Below are 13,519 nucleotides of genomic sequence, written 5' to 3' on the forward strand. Positions count from 1 at the left end.
GATTGCCTGTGTGTGGTACATCCTAGAGCCTTGCATGCATCACAAGAGTCTTACACCACTGATCTCTGGTTTCTTTTGTCGGCATTCTTGAAGAAAGCTGTAATCTCCCTTATTGTTGTTTAGTGGTTAAATAGTGGAGGTTGATCTGAAGTTGCCAATTCTACTCTTGGTATCATACTGCTGTACTGCTGACAGAATTTGTTATGTGATATCTAGACGTGTAATAGCAGTTTCTTTTATTTAAATTCTTAAATAGCCTGCAAAGTCTACATTGAAACAAGCTCTAAGTTGTAAAGTCAAGCAACTTCTGAATTCCAGAATTGAGCTTGTCTCTGCTTTGTTAATTAAGTTCTCTTGCTGCACCTTATGATACCATCTTTAATTACTTGATCCTATTAGTTTTTCCAAAGCTGCTTGCTTCACTTCATGCACAGGACAGATCTGCTCAAAGGGTGAATCAGGGCTGTGAAGTGAAGGACATTTTTGCCTGGAGGACTCTGCTGAACTCCTACAGAAATGGGAAGATTTCTGTTTGGAGAGGGCTGGACTGGCAGGAAGTAGACAGGTGATCTGAAAAACAGATCAATTAAATATTCCTTTGGAATATTAGGTACGGTATTAGGCAAACTGCTTAGAGCAGGCTTTTTCTAAATGTTCTCCAAGCATGCATCTTGTTTTCTGGGTGATTTTTGGCAGAACTGTTGAGGTCTCAGCTGCAAGCAAAAGTCACCAGAAGCTGTGCACTGAACGTACAGTGGTACCTGCTTAAGTCAGTAATGATAAAAAAACCCCAAGCCTCTGAAGGTGGAGTCTCAAATCCACTTGCTACTTTGATCTCTTTTTTTTTTTTTTTTTGAATAATTTTAAAAATACTGGTAGATGCCTTCAAGTAAATGAGCATATGAACCGAACTGTTGGGAAGGAGAGTGCTTCCAAGTGTAAGGCCAGCATGAGCACAGGAAAGGTAGGCAGCTGAGAAGTGTGGATGGAGTGTAGGGGGCAAGGAGTAGAGAGACTTTGATCATATTTTATAAAGGATTACTTCTGTTCCCAACACTGGCTGGATCTCATGAGCTAATTCTTACTGGTTTTGCACAGTGCTCTCCAAAGCATCTGGCTGCAGGTGGTTTGTTATCGGGGAAGTAGCTTGTACCAGTTTTGTTCCGGAAGTAGTGTTATCCAAACAGATAAACTGTCCAGGATTTATGCTGGCTTCTCCACATGCAATGTTTTATCTGCAAAAAGGATGAACTTGATTGTGTTTATTGTGTTGCATGAGAGTGCTTAGAAAACACATAGGAAATGCATCTGATGTGCTGTAAGAAGCAAGGCTTAGTATGGAGGGGAGAGACTCTCATCATGCAGTTGAATCTTTTTGAATCGTGAACATACGAATATACTTACGGTACAAAAATTTCCTCATGTATTTCACTAAGCCAATGAATGTCCAGGGGCCCTGGGATTCTAATGAAGACTGGAGAAACAGAGAGCACTTAAAAATGCAGTCTCTAATGAAAATAAAAATTTGCTATGACTTAAATGAGCTGTAGGAACTCATAGCGCATTTGTTGTCTTCCTAAACTCTTTGTACATTGGTGATGTGGAGGTTTGGTTTGGGTGGGGTTTTTTGGGGAGTTTTGGGTTTTTTTTCCGGGTTTTAAATTTTTTTTTTTTTTTTTTGCTATGTCCCAGAATGGAATTAAATTAAAAGCCTAGCTTGTTTGCAAAAAGGAGAATAAAAATGTAGAGCTTGTGAAGGGGGAAAAAAAAAAGGGGGACACACACACACACACACATGACTATGTGACTTACATATTGGTGCTTGAGGGAATAATATATTCTCTTAAGCCTCTCAAATATCTGGAAGATATCTGTCTTTGTTTCATTTTAACTTTCCCCTGCAGGTGTGCAGCTACTTTGATACTCAGATATTTAGGATATTAAATAATGGATGAAAAGAATGTTTCAATGTTTGGTCTTATTCTCATAGTCCTTTAATATGACATCTCAATTTATTTGACTTTGGATACATGAAAGTTTTATCTTTTATGTTTGGTTTTGGTTACTTTGGTGTTGATACAGATGCATCATTTTACTTGCATATGGTGTTCTATAGATGTTTTCAACTGTTTATTAGATGCTTTCTGACAGAAAACTTCAAGTATTTGTAATTAGATCTATTAATGGAAATATTGTTTTTAAAAAATAAAGAAAGAACCTGTACTTTTCTTTGCCTCTGTAGTCTATACAACATTAGTTACTAAGCAACTTTTAGGAGACGTGGTCAGACGGCAAAAATGTCATAATGAAAAACTAAAAATGTAGTGACATATGCATGCTTAGTGTATGAGCTTCTATTATGCTTATTTATTTCGGTAACACCTTAATTCCATCACTGATCTCAAAAGTTTAACCATTAGGAACTATTATAATGAGGCAAAGTTTGAGAAGATGGTCCCATGTAACATGCTTTAAAAAATTCTATGCCCAAACTGAATTAAAAGAGAAAAGGTTTTAGTGTTCTCTTTAAGTATGTTCTTTTTTGTTATACACTATAATTTGATGTTCATAAGTATATATGTGTTTTCTTTTGTTTTTAAACAGATTTCTGTGGATACCAAAGCTCAAAACACAGTATCAGTCTCATCATGATGCTTGAACCTCTGTAGGTAACTACAGGATTTTAAAAAGAAATCCAGCATGGCCTAGTTGGCTTGACCTTTGGAAAGTTTATAATGTCCTCTGGAACCAGTATCAGCAAAAATCGGAAGGCTCCGAGCCTGCAGGGTGTTGACCCAGAAACATGCATGATAGTGTTTAGAACACACTGGGCACAGGTAATGTTAATTAGTTTTATCGATTTCAAGTAGGCTGTGTTAATAGGAATTTGGTTCATTCTTTCTTTTGGGTAATCCTGAATTGCTCAGGAACAAATGTCTTTCATGCAGAAAGTAGTAGATGACGCTGAAACATTTTTAAAATGCAAAAGCAAATGACCTTTCAAGGTATGGTTAAGCTTTATTAGTCACACTTTGAACTCTAGATTTCCACCTAAATGGGAAGTGGTAGGACACGGTAGTCTTAACGGGAGACCTAGATCTTCTTACTGGCTTTCCTAGTGAGTCACTGTGCCTTGTACCGTCTTGCAAAATTTTATGTTTCCTTTCCTTGTGCTGGGTAAGGCTTGCCTATCTTTTGTAAAGTATATTAGACGCATGGATGCAAAGCTGTATGGAGTGTTGTTTGTTATGGATAACTGTAGATGATGCATTTCAGCATATTCTAAAAATTGTTTGCATGTCAACAGGATTATAATTGTTTTTAAGCAAAGATGTTTTGCTCTGAGCACCATTATATAAGGTCTTACTTGCTGCAGTGGTACGAATAACTAACAGTTCATGTAAAATTGATTTCTGTGCTGCTGCTTTTGCTGGTTTTTGGCTATCCCGAGAAGCAAGCCAGATGAATGGTGGTGTTTCTAAGATGTTTCCAGAGTCAGAGGAGCCATCGTTCAGGAGTCACCTTTTCTCACTTAACTCTAGTGATACTGTCATTTTAGGGGAGCTGCTGTCCCTTTGTGGTTTTGTGGCAATTATCCTCCACAAAAAGGCTAAAGACAGTGCTTGTTTCACAGACAACAAACTTCATTGATTGCATGCAGAACAGAATTTAATCCAGAGGTATAAGTTCTGGGAGGACAATTGTTACTCAATCCTAAACCGATATTGAATGTTGCAAGAACATGTGGGCATCAGTGGCAGTTTGCTATCATATAAGGTGTGTCAAGGAAAGACCAGCTCTGTGGACCTCTGCCACTCTTACAGCTGCAAATCATCTCATGCTATTGATACTGCTGAGCATAGTTAGTCTGTCTGAAGAGTAGACCCTTTGATTTCAGTCCTCTGTGACAAAGAAACTTATTTCAAACATCATTGCAACTCAATTTCTGAAGGCTGAGGGAACCTAGTTTATCTCTACTTTAGAGAGCCTCTAATTTTCAGCAATAGGACAAATGGCAAAGTTAGGTGCTTATTGAAAGAAGTTAACAAAAGCGTTATGTTTTGGCCTCATACATGCCTGATATGAAACTTTAAAAGTTAGCAAGATTGACAGACAAGAACTAAAGCATAAAGAGTTTTCACTTTTTGTGTTAAGAATTTTGGTTTTTTTCCTTATAGGAGTAAGTGCATATTTTTTTAACAACACATTCAAATAACTGATCTGCCCTTTTTTCTCTTTAGGTTCTGAAAATCTTAGAGAAGCATGATCCTTTGAAAAACACTCAGGCAAAGTACGGGGCTATTTCACCTGATGAGGCTAGCACTGTTCAGAATTATGTGGAGCACATGCTTTTCTTATTAATTGAGGAGCAAGCAAGGGATGCCTCAATGGGGCCTATTCTGGAGTTTGTTGTCTCAGAAAACATCATGGAGAAGCTCTTCCTTTGGAGCCTACGGCGAGAGTTCACCGATGAGACAAAAATTGAGCAACTCAAAATGTATGAAATGCTAGTAACCCAGTCTCATCAGCCTTTGCTGCATCACAAGCCCATCCTGAAGCCTTTGATGATGTTGCTGAGTTCCTGCTCAGGAACAGCCACTCCAACAGTAGAAACAGAGTTGGTCATCCTCTTGAACCAACTCTGTTCTATAATAGCCAAAGATCCCTCCATTTTAGAACTGTTTTTCCACACCAGTGAGGACCAAGGAGCTGCCAATTTCCTCATATTTTCCCTGCTGATTCCCTTCATCCATCGAGAAGGAATAGTAGGCCAGCAGGCCCGCGATGCGCTGCTCTTCATAATGTCTCTGTCTGCAGAAAACAATGTTGTCGCAAACCACATAGCAGAAAACACCTATTTTTGCCCAGTAAGTTGTTCTTGTTTTTCTTGATCTTCAACACTAAACTAACTGTCTCCCCTGAATAAATAAAGCTGCCCTACTGCAGTTTTAAAGCTAAAGCAGGATGCACGTGACGAGACCTGCTCCTTCATGCCTTACCTGCAATGGATAGGTTCAAAACTGAATATCATTCTGTAGAAAAGTTTCTCTTGCGTGCCAGGTTTTGGATTCTTTCTTTTATCTTCTGCATTGCTTGCATTTTAGTTTAATAGATGCCAGAAATAATGAAGTGGAGGGGAGCACTACATAGCTATTAAAGCAAAGAGCTTCGGAGCAGAGGACACTGGAATCCCTGCCTTAAGCAGTAGTGCATGACAGCTATTCCAGCCGTAGTTTTCCATTTACTCTGAGGTTGCTACGTCCTTTGAGCAGTAGGGTAGAGCCAGGTCTGCAGGCTGCAGGAGGCCTACAAGTTCCAAATGAAAACTTCTGAATTATTTCCTGTGTCAGGTGTAAATATTGCATCAAATTTCTTGTGCTGAGAGACTCCAGTTGACCTTGTTTAATAGATGCTACTAAAGAATATGAACTTGATACTCAAACTGTCCCTGAGACGGATACCATTATTGGATCCATGCTGGAACTTCTATAATTACATCTTCCAGTGAATTTAAAAAAAAAAAAGGCAGGCTTTTTACCCTGAAGATAAAAGCCAGCTATATTAACCTTCTAACAGCAGGGAGCCATGACTGACAATCATTCTAATTAGGAAGGCTTCTTGTCAAAATGTGCTAAAATCAGACTTTTCTGAACAGTGATGAGACTGGCCAGAGTCTATAATAAAACTTTAATGCAATGCCATAGAATTAGCTCACTAGCACAAAACCTCTGAATTTCAGTGTGATGATGTGAAGGAACCCATTTTGTTCTGGTGGAAGATTCTGTAGGTGTCAGTGGTGTTGCTGTGTATCACTCAAATCAGTGCGGGTGTGGCCTCAGCTACTCTGCAAAACCCCACAGTCCTGTGCTGGCAGGAGTGGCATTTGGGTGGCACTGTGTTGGTGCTACATCTGGGGCCGAGTTGGTTGGTAGTATATAGGGTTTTCTTTACCATGCCTTATTGCATAGTATAGACATGCCCTGGGATGGGGTCTGGCCATAAATCTCTGCTGCCTCATATACCCTAATCAGTGTTAGATCTGCTCCAAAGTGAACCTGAAGGATTTATTGATACTATTTTTTGAGCTAACTTTGGTTAGCAGCTTCTTAAAACTTGATTGTTCATATTATTCAAACCTGTAGGTAAGTAAACTGTAAAGAAGGAAGGGGGCAAGCTGCAGTAAGATACATCACTAACAAATGTTTTTATCACAGAATGTGCAGACAAACTATTGGGCAAAGTTTTCTGATTTTACAGAGACTTTTCTGCCATTTAATTTTTGTCATGTTTTGACCTGAAAGTTTTCTGAATCTGATTGAAGATATTTTCTGTTCAGCATTATAATAAGAAAACAATGTTTCTAAAGAATTTTGAGCCAGATAGCCTCTCAAAGCCTCTCCATAAAACTCTGTATTTGTTAATACCTCACATCTTAGGAAAGCAAGTATTAAAGCAGGAGGAGGTATGGCTCTGCAATGTCTTTGAAAATTGGGGCTGCACAGAGATAGAAAGACTATGGATGTGGGAGGAAAGGGTATTATTAAAGGGAAGGAATTGGTCAGATAGCCATTGACTATATATTAAGAACACATCTGAATCATATAATGTGTCTGGGATTACAGATCACATAGTCAATCAGTGTCTTCTGAGTCAAGAGAAAGTAAATTAATCAAGGAGACTGGTTTGCAGAGAGAGTCCTGACTTGGTGGTGAGAAAGAAACTGCTGGAGATGGTTGTGAAAATAGATGAGTATGTAGGGTTGACTTGACAAATGCTGGGAGAAGTTTAAAAGGACACAGCTCTGGATGAAACAAAAAAATAAAACCAATCTTGCCCTTCCACAATGTGAACTCATTCTTTTTTTCCCCTTTCGGATTTTTTTTTTTTGATAATGTTTATAATTGTACTGGTTAAAACTCCATAATGTGTCTATATATGTGCATTATTTTATATGCCTGCTTATGGAATGTGAGGAGTTCTGTTTGCAATTTCAAATGGTAATCCTGTTTATACTTCTACTAAAATTTTCAAATGTTTTTTACCTAAAGAGGTGAAATTGCTTCCAGTGGCTACTCTCTGTCTTAGCTGATTTAGAAACATAATTTCCCATAGAGCCGTTTGTGTTATACCTCATAGCAAAAATAAGAGCTTTTTAAACTTTACAGATTTTAGCAGCTCCGTCTGTCACTTCTTACTTCAGTAAGTCAGACAAACTAAAGAATTCTTCACTTCAAGACGTTGACTGATTGTGACTTCACTGCTTCTTTTAGTGGAGAATAGTTCATTTTGCTCAAGGTCAGTTTCTTGTGCTTAAGGACTGACTTCCATATGAAGGAGAAATGTAGATAGTACACAGCTCTGAAAATCAGATTGTTTGCTGAGAGGGTAAGTATGTGTTTACGAATAGCAATTAAATTTTAAGCAGACAACAGAAAATCAAGTATGCATTATTTAACAGGTTGCAACAGAAACGAAACACGTTTGTTCTTCAGATGTTTTTCCTTCCTAGAATCATTTGAAGCCTGGGTTTGTGAGTGTAAGCGTGTGTGTGGTTCACATATAGGTAGTTCTAGGTATAGGCCTGGTAAGAGCTTCCTAACATTTTGCCTTGAACTCTTCTACCATGAGAGAGAGAAAAGGCAAAAAATATTCTAGTTATAGAAGAATGTGATTGTACAAATAAAGCTTTGCTCAATGGTTTTATCTTCTTAGTTTTTTAACATATCTGCAGCATCTTTCTTTATGTATCTATGTATATATGTGTATAAAAGAGCAGCACCATGTGATAAAGCACTGAATGCTCCACAGTATTCTGCCCCCCCTTAATATTTGGCTTAATTATGTGTGCCAGAATAAGTCCATCCTCAAAATTATGTGATTTCGGAATGGAAAGCATTCAGAAAGACAGCCTTTGTCTGACTGGATGGGTTAGCCATTGTAATTGGCTACACTTGCATATGATCAAAACCTGAATCCCCTTCCATGAACTCTCGGTCTCTGACCTGCATATTGTCAACTGTTTGTTTTCAGATAGATAAAACAGTCATGTTTCATCTGATCGCTCTCTGTCTAGCCCTGTAGATAACAAGTAGTCCTTTGAAGAAAGAGGAAGAATTCTTACAAGAGTCTGAATGAAAACTAAAAAGATTTCCATCAGGCTGAGTCTTAATGATCCTATTAAAATGAGGATCATCTTAAAAATTATCCTAAAGTTGTATAAAATCATGTCAGAAGGATAAGAGTTGTAAAAAAATATGTAGAAAGTTCCTAGCTTCAAATAACTTCAATAATTAAAAACTTGGTCTGAAACTACCAATACTCTAGATATAGTCAATAAAATTTAAAAAACCTTTTGGGAAATAGACTTTTAAAATTATGACTAAAAATGCAATTTTGTGTTTCAGTGATGTATTCTACATAAATAATCCGTAAGCCTTAATATCACTGGAAACAATGACTATACAGCAACTTATTTCAGGCTTTTAAAATCTCTTCCCTTCCACCTTCCAAATAAAAAAGAAAGGAAAATGAGAAATTACAAACAGATTTTTTTTTTTTAAAGGGATTCAGCTGAGTTCAAGTGCCTAGTCAACATGTATCCATGGTCTACACAAGGCTTCCGTGGTCTACATGAGGCTGAACTTCATTTTTATTGATAAGGGGCACTCCCCACCCCCCATTTCTAATGTTTCATGTTTCTGAATGAAATCACTTCATATAGGCATGTGTAAGCAGTAACATTCAAACCACCACTGAAAGTAAGCTGTAGATACATGACAGTGATGGCTTCTTCTGGAGGGACTGAAGGAAAGTTTCAAATGATTTTACAACTATTTAAAAAGAAATTATAAATTTGGATTAAAAAAAAAAAGACAACCTGCTTTTCCCCATCACTTGCTCCTAAATACCAGCTCTTGGAAGAAGGCTATTATGTGGAAGGCTCTTTAAAATGTTCATGTCTTTCTGCCCTGAGACCCTTATAAAAGGAAATGAAATTAATCTCAACACTAAAACTAGTAAGAGAAACTATTTGTGGCATTGCCATTCAAGCAAATGGACAGTTGGAAAGTCAACTTATTTCTCTCTTGTTTTTGAAATACAGGTGCTAGCAACAGGACTAAGTGGCCTCTATTCATCTTTGCCTACAAAGCTGGAAGAAAAAGGAGAAGAGTGGCACTGTCTACTGAAAGATGACTGGCTCTTGTCACCAGCACTTGTGCAATTCATGAATTCCCTTGAATTTTGCAATGCTGTGATACAGGTAACCCTATAGAACCCTTGTCCAGTATTTTATTAAAACATGATATAAGTTCTACAGAAACTGTGGATTTATGTGTTACTTGAAGAAATGTGCTGAATAGGATTGAAAATCTAGTCACGTTTACTGTTAAATAAAAGATATGTTTTTGTGAGAGGTGTGCGAAATACAGTAAAGCAACTGATTGACTATTAAAGCATTGAACAAGCGGAAATAATAGTAGCTGTCACTCTTTAAATGCAATTTACAATATTTTTAACATGCATGTTTGAACGTGAAGAGGAGACAATATTCATTTTGGTGTCTAAGAGGAATTTTTCTACAAAGCTATATTTGCAGGAGGTCATATTTGATACCTCTTTCTTTGATTGATAAAAGGTTACCACAGACAAATTAAAGAAGAGCATATTATTTAAAAACCGCTTTTTCAAATAAACTCAAAATGGTTAAAAGTCTTCAGCTGCCATGCAGAAAGAGCAGTTTCTGTCTGCTGCTTGATGGGGTCTTTATAGTCTGTCTTCAGCTGAACTGTAAGCAGGAATTTTTGCTCTATGCATGGAATGGTTTTCATGGCAAGGCTTGTTCTGTGTTGACCCAAAAGCTTTGGCCAGAGATTAAAAAGGGACAGTGTAGCCAAGACTTCTTACTATTTACCACTTTTTCCCTGGATTACAGCATTGGTAGGGCAAGCTTTTTACTTTCCCTTTCCAAAGTAAGGGTTACAAATTAGAGGAAATCTGGGAAGAATTGTAAGTGGGAGTCGCAGCCTACATGTGGCCACATTCCAGTCTCTATGTGAACTTCAGACAGAATATATTAACTTAGAATGCTTCTGAATGGAATTTTTTTTTTGCTTTTATCAAATTTATTTTAAATACATGAATTGATAATGACTTTTCTTTGTGAAAACAAAATGAATGCTTCATTATAAAAGTAGATTTTTGTCTTCTAGTAACAGTTCAATTTTTAAAGCCCCTAGCCAACCCATTGAATGAATACTGTAGGTTTTGTTTTCATTTCTCTTTGTTTCACAGTGGTTGGGAGAAGGGCATGTGAACAGTGTGTTCTGACTCCTTAGCTATAGAGCACTTTGTTTTACCTACTCTTGAACCATAGGAAAGACGCTGTTCTGCTTTTTCGTCTTGTAAGAGGACAAGTTAACAATGGCAAATCCACCTTCAGGTGACCCTGGCAAGGTTGCACGAGCTAAATTTAGAATCTCAAATCTTCTTTTGATGCATGGGTATACACACTTTTCTGTCCATCCATTCATCTTTGTCAGCATGCAGGGAGATTGAAAAGCCTTGTTCTCCAAATTTGTCAGGCTTACTGTAATTAAACATAGTTTGTGTATTTCTTTGAAAGAAAAACCTTTAAGAACCTGAATCATAGCAAATGCTGGTGAGAAGGACAAATGAACATGCCTTGTTACATAGGAAAGGGTTTTGGTGGTGGTTAATTGTAGTCTGTGCCCTGCCTGGTTTTAAATCTCACTGAAACTGCTCTGTGCCTTTCTCTCCCCAACCCTTTTAGGTGGCACATCCTTTGATACGTAACCAGCTTGTGAATTACATCTACAATGGATTTTTGGTGCCAGTAGTGGCTCCTGCACTCCATAAGGTCAGTGGTATATGCAAGCATTACGTGAAATAATAACAGGCAAAAGCATTATGGATGATCTCTCTGTAAAAATAATTGCAAATGGACTGTCAGTACTGACTTCCATATAAATGAGTAAGTTTCTAGGCTAAATTTCCATCTTTTTATTCCATACTTTCTGTTTACGCTATCTAGATTATTAAGCAAGATATAGATATTTCTGAAAATGCTTAGTCTTAAGTGAAATGAAGAACCAAAACATTTTTTTTTTTCGATAGGCTGACGTATCATCAAAAAAACAGCAACATTTTAGAGATTTCATCATGGGAGGCATGTCTCAATGAGGATTTTTTTATTCCAAATGAACATTTTCCAAAAGGAAAATGCCCACAAGGAAAATGTTCAGCCAATAAATATTATGCTAATTTTAGCAAAGTTGGTGTTGTTTTGTACTTCCTTATCAGAGTTTGTAGAACTATTTTCATAAAGTGAAGAAGAAATGGAGTTTGGTATCAATTTTCTAATGTATTAGGGTGCAATTTATGTTGCTTTGAAGAATTTTTTTTTTTTAATTTTGTGGGTTATCCTTTGCAAAATATGTCACTGATGTTGGTGAATTACTTAATTTTTTTTATTGTTAGGCTGCAGGAAACTACACTTCCAACCGTTGCAGAATATGTCAATTAACAGTCTTCATTGCCCTGTAAAAATAACACCTTGTTTGAGGAGAAAAAGTAGGAGTTGCTGAGAGTAAAAATCCACCAAGAACTGCCAGGAGAGGACTAATAAAATAGTTTTTTAAGGTCTGCTAATTTTTACTAAGCCTGCCAAGCAGAAAGTGCTGCACCTGTTCCATTTTCCGAGAGACCAGTGAAACACCGTACTCTGCTTTTAGTCTAGGACTGGTGTTGTCAGTGCACACAGTTTTTCATGGTAAGTAGTCACTTACCAAGAAAGTAATAAGCAGTATAGAACCTTCCTCAATGATTCGACAGACCTGAAACATTTGGGAACTTGGTGGGGGCTGGTTGTGATCCAGATGAAGGCGGTAGTCTGTCATTGAGATCACCTCCTTACCTGGAAGTAATTTTGTCTATTTCTGTATCCTGACTTAGTCTCTTACCAAAACTGGGAATGAGAATCAGAAGTGAAAAGCTAACCAGCTTTAGGTCAAGGTTATAGATAATAAGGGAGATATCTGAATATAGCTGTGGGATTCTGATCTTAGTGGGTACTGTTTTTACTTCTGAAGTACTTAAGAGAAATTTTAGGTTGTTTTGAATGCTACCATGCTGCTGAATGCCATTATTGATCAGTAAATCTGGTAATCCCCTATTGGGTGGATTATTTCCCTGTTGAGGTTACTTAAATAATTTAAAAAAGGATGTTCTGATTTGTTTTGTTGTTTTGTTGTTTTTGTTTTTTTTTCATGGGATGGAAATTTTGTTGAACCTCATTTATATACTCTGAAATTGGGTGAAATAATATTTCTTTTGAAAATGGAGATGTTAGCTGCCAACATATGTGATTTTCAAGCCTAGATCTTTCCTGAGTCCTTACATTCTGTTTGGTGCCTTGTTCTTCCAGTAATGAACTTTTCATTGATTAACATTAAGTTTGACTTTTTCCTCTTTAAAAATAAACTACTTATGTGTATAAACTTCAAACACATTTAATGGAGAAGATGGATTGCACCATCTAGTGGATCTGATACAAGGCTCTCACGTATGTGAGACTGGAACTCCCATCGCAAAAGGAAACAAGTAAATAGCGGCACATTTGACCTCTTCAGTCTTTTTGTGCTGTGCCCAACATTAATTTAACAGAAAACAAATATTTTACATCTTTGATTTTGGGACAAATGTCTATGCACGAAGATAGATAATTATGCTGTAACAGCTCTTTCTTTCATACATCAAAATAATTTCTAGTTGGCATTGAAAAGATTCATGCTAAGTTGAGGAGTAGACTTTGAAAACTGTATCACCCATTTGAGGACTTAACTGTTGTAATTAACCTTTAGGTTAAGAAAAAATTGTGAAGGGCCAAAATGAGAGGAAGGCCAGATAGACCATGGTGGTTTTTAAAACAGAAATTCTTTCACTGAACACAATACTAAATGGATCTTGATTTTTCTTTCAAACTCAATGAAGTTGGTTTGGTATCCTGAAGTCTACTTATGGCTGAAGATTTTATTTTTTATCCAGTCATTCAGTTCAGGTTGTTCTGACTTGTTCTGGCTTATGAGCTCAAATACAATGAGTAATGGGGCATGGTATAAATACCTTATTAGGAATACAGATCTGTGGAAGGTTAAAGGGAGCGGATGTAACAAGAGATGATAATTATTGGTACATCTTCCTAAGGTGTTCCTATAAATCTTACTTCTAGAATGTAACTGCTATGGAGCAGCTGCTTCTGATAACTCTTGGTGATAGAAATGGAAGGAAGGAAAGGAGTCCAGACCTCATGTGGCATTGAAGCCTTAACATTCCTTATCCTATCTGGCACCCATGGTCCTACCTTAATGTAAAAATTGGAAGGGAGATGAGCTTCTGGCTCTGCTCTTGAGGGACTGTTGGGTAGGCATCCTAATTCAGACCTTTTCTCTCTGTACTATATTATAATTTTTATGTAGCTGAGCTTTGGCTTTCCTAATCC

General features: G+C 37.2%; 1 protein-coding gene across 1 annotated transcript in view; it reads left to right on the forward strand.

Annotated features, from left to right (window-relative positions):
* The first annotated feature begins 2,735 nt into the window (after positions 1-2,735).
* FAM160A1 (family with sequence similarity 160, member A1) overlaps positions 2,736-13,519 on the forward strand; it is a 34,083-nt gene continuing 23,299 nt past the window's right edge. The window contains exons 1-4 of the mRNA XM_010082184.1: positions 2,736-2,837; positions 4,242-4,868; positions 9,104-9,262; positions 10,793-10,879. Coding sequence (XP_010080486.1) covers positions 2,736-2,837; positions 4,242-4,868; positions 9,104-9,262; positions 10,793-10,879 — 975 coding nt within the window. The remainder of the gene's footprint in view (positions 2,838-4,241; positions 4,869-9,103; positions 9,263-10,792; positions 10,880-13,519) is intronic.

The sequence above is a fragment of the Pterocles gutturalis genome, unplaced genomic scaffold (assembly GCF_000699245.1).
Source record: "Pterocles gutturalis isolate BGI_N339 unplaced genomic scaffold, ASM69924v1 scaffold17714, whole genome shotgun sequence".
NCBI lineage: Eukaryota > Metazoa > Chordata > Aves > Pterocliformes > Pteroclidae > Pterocles > Pterocles gutturalis.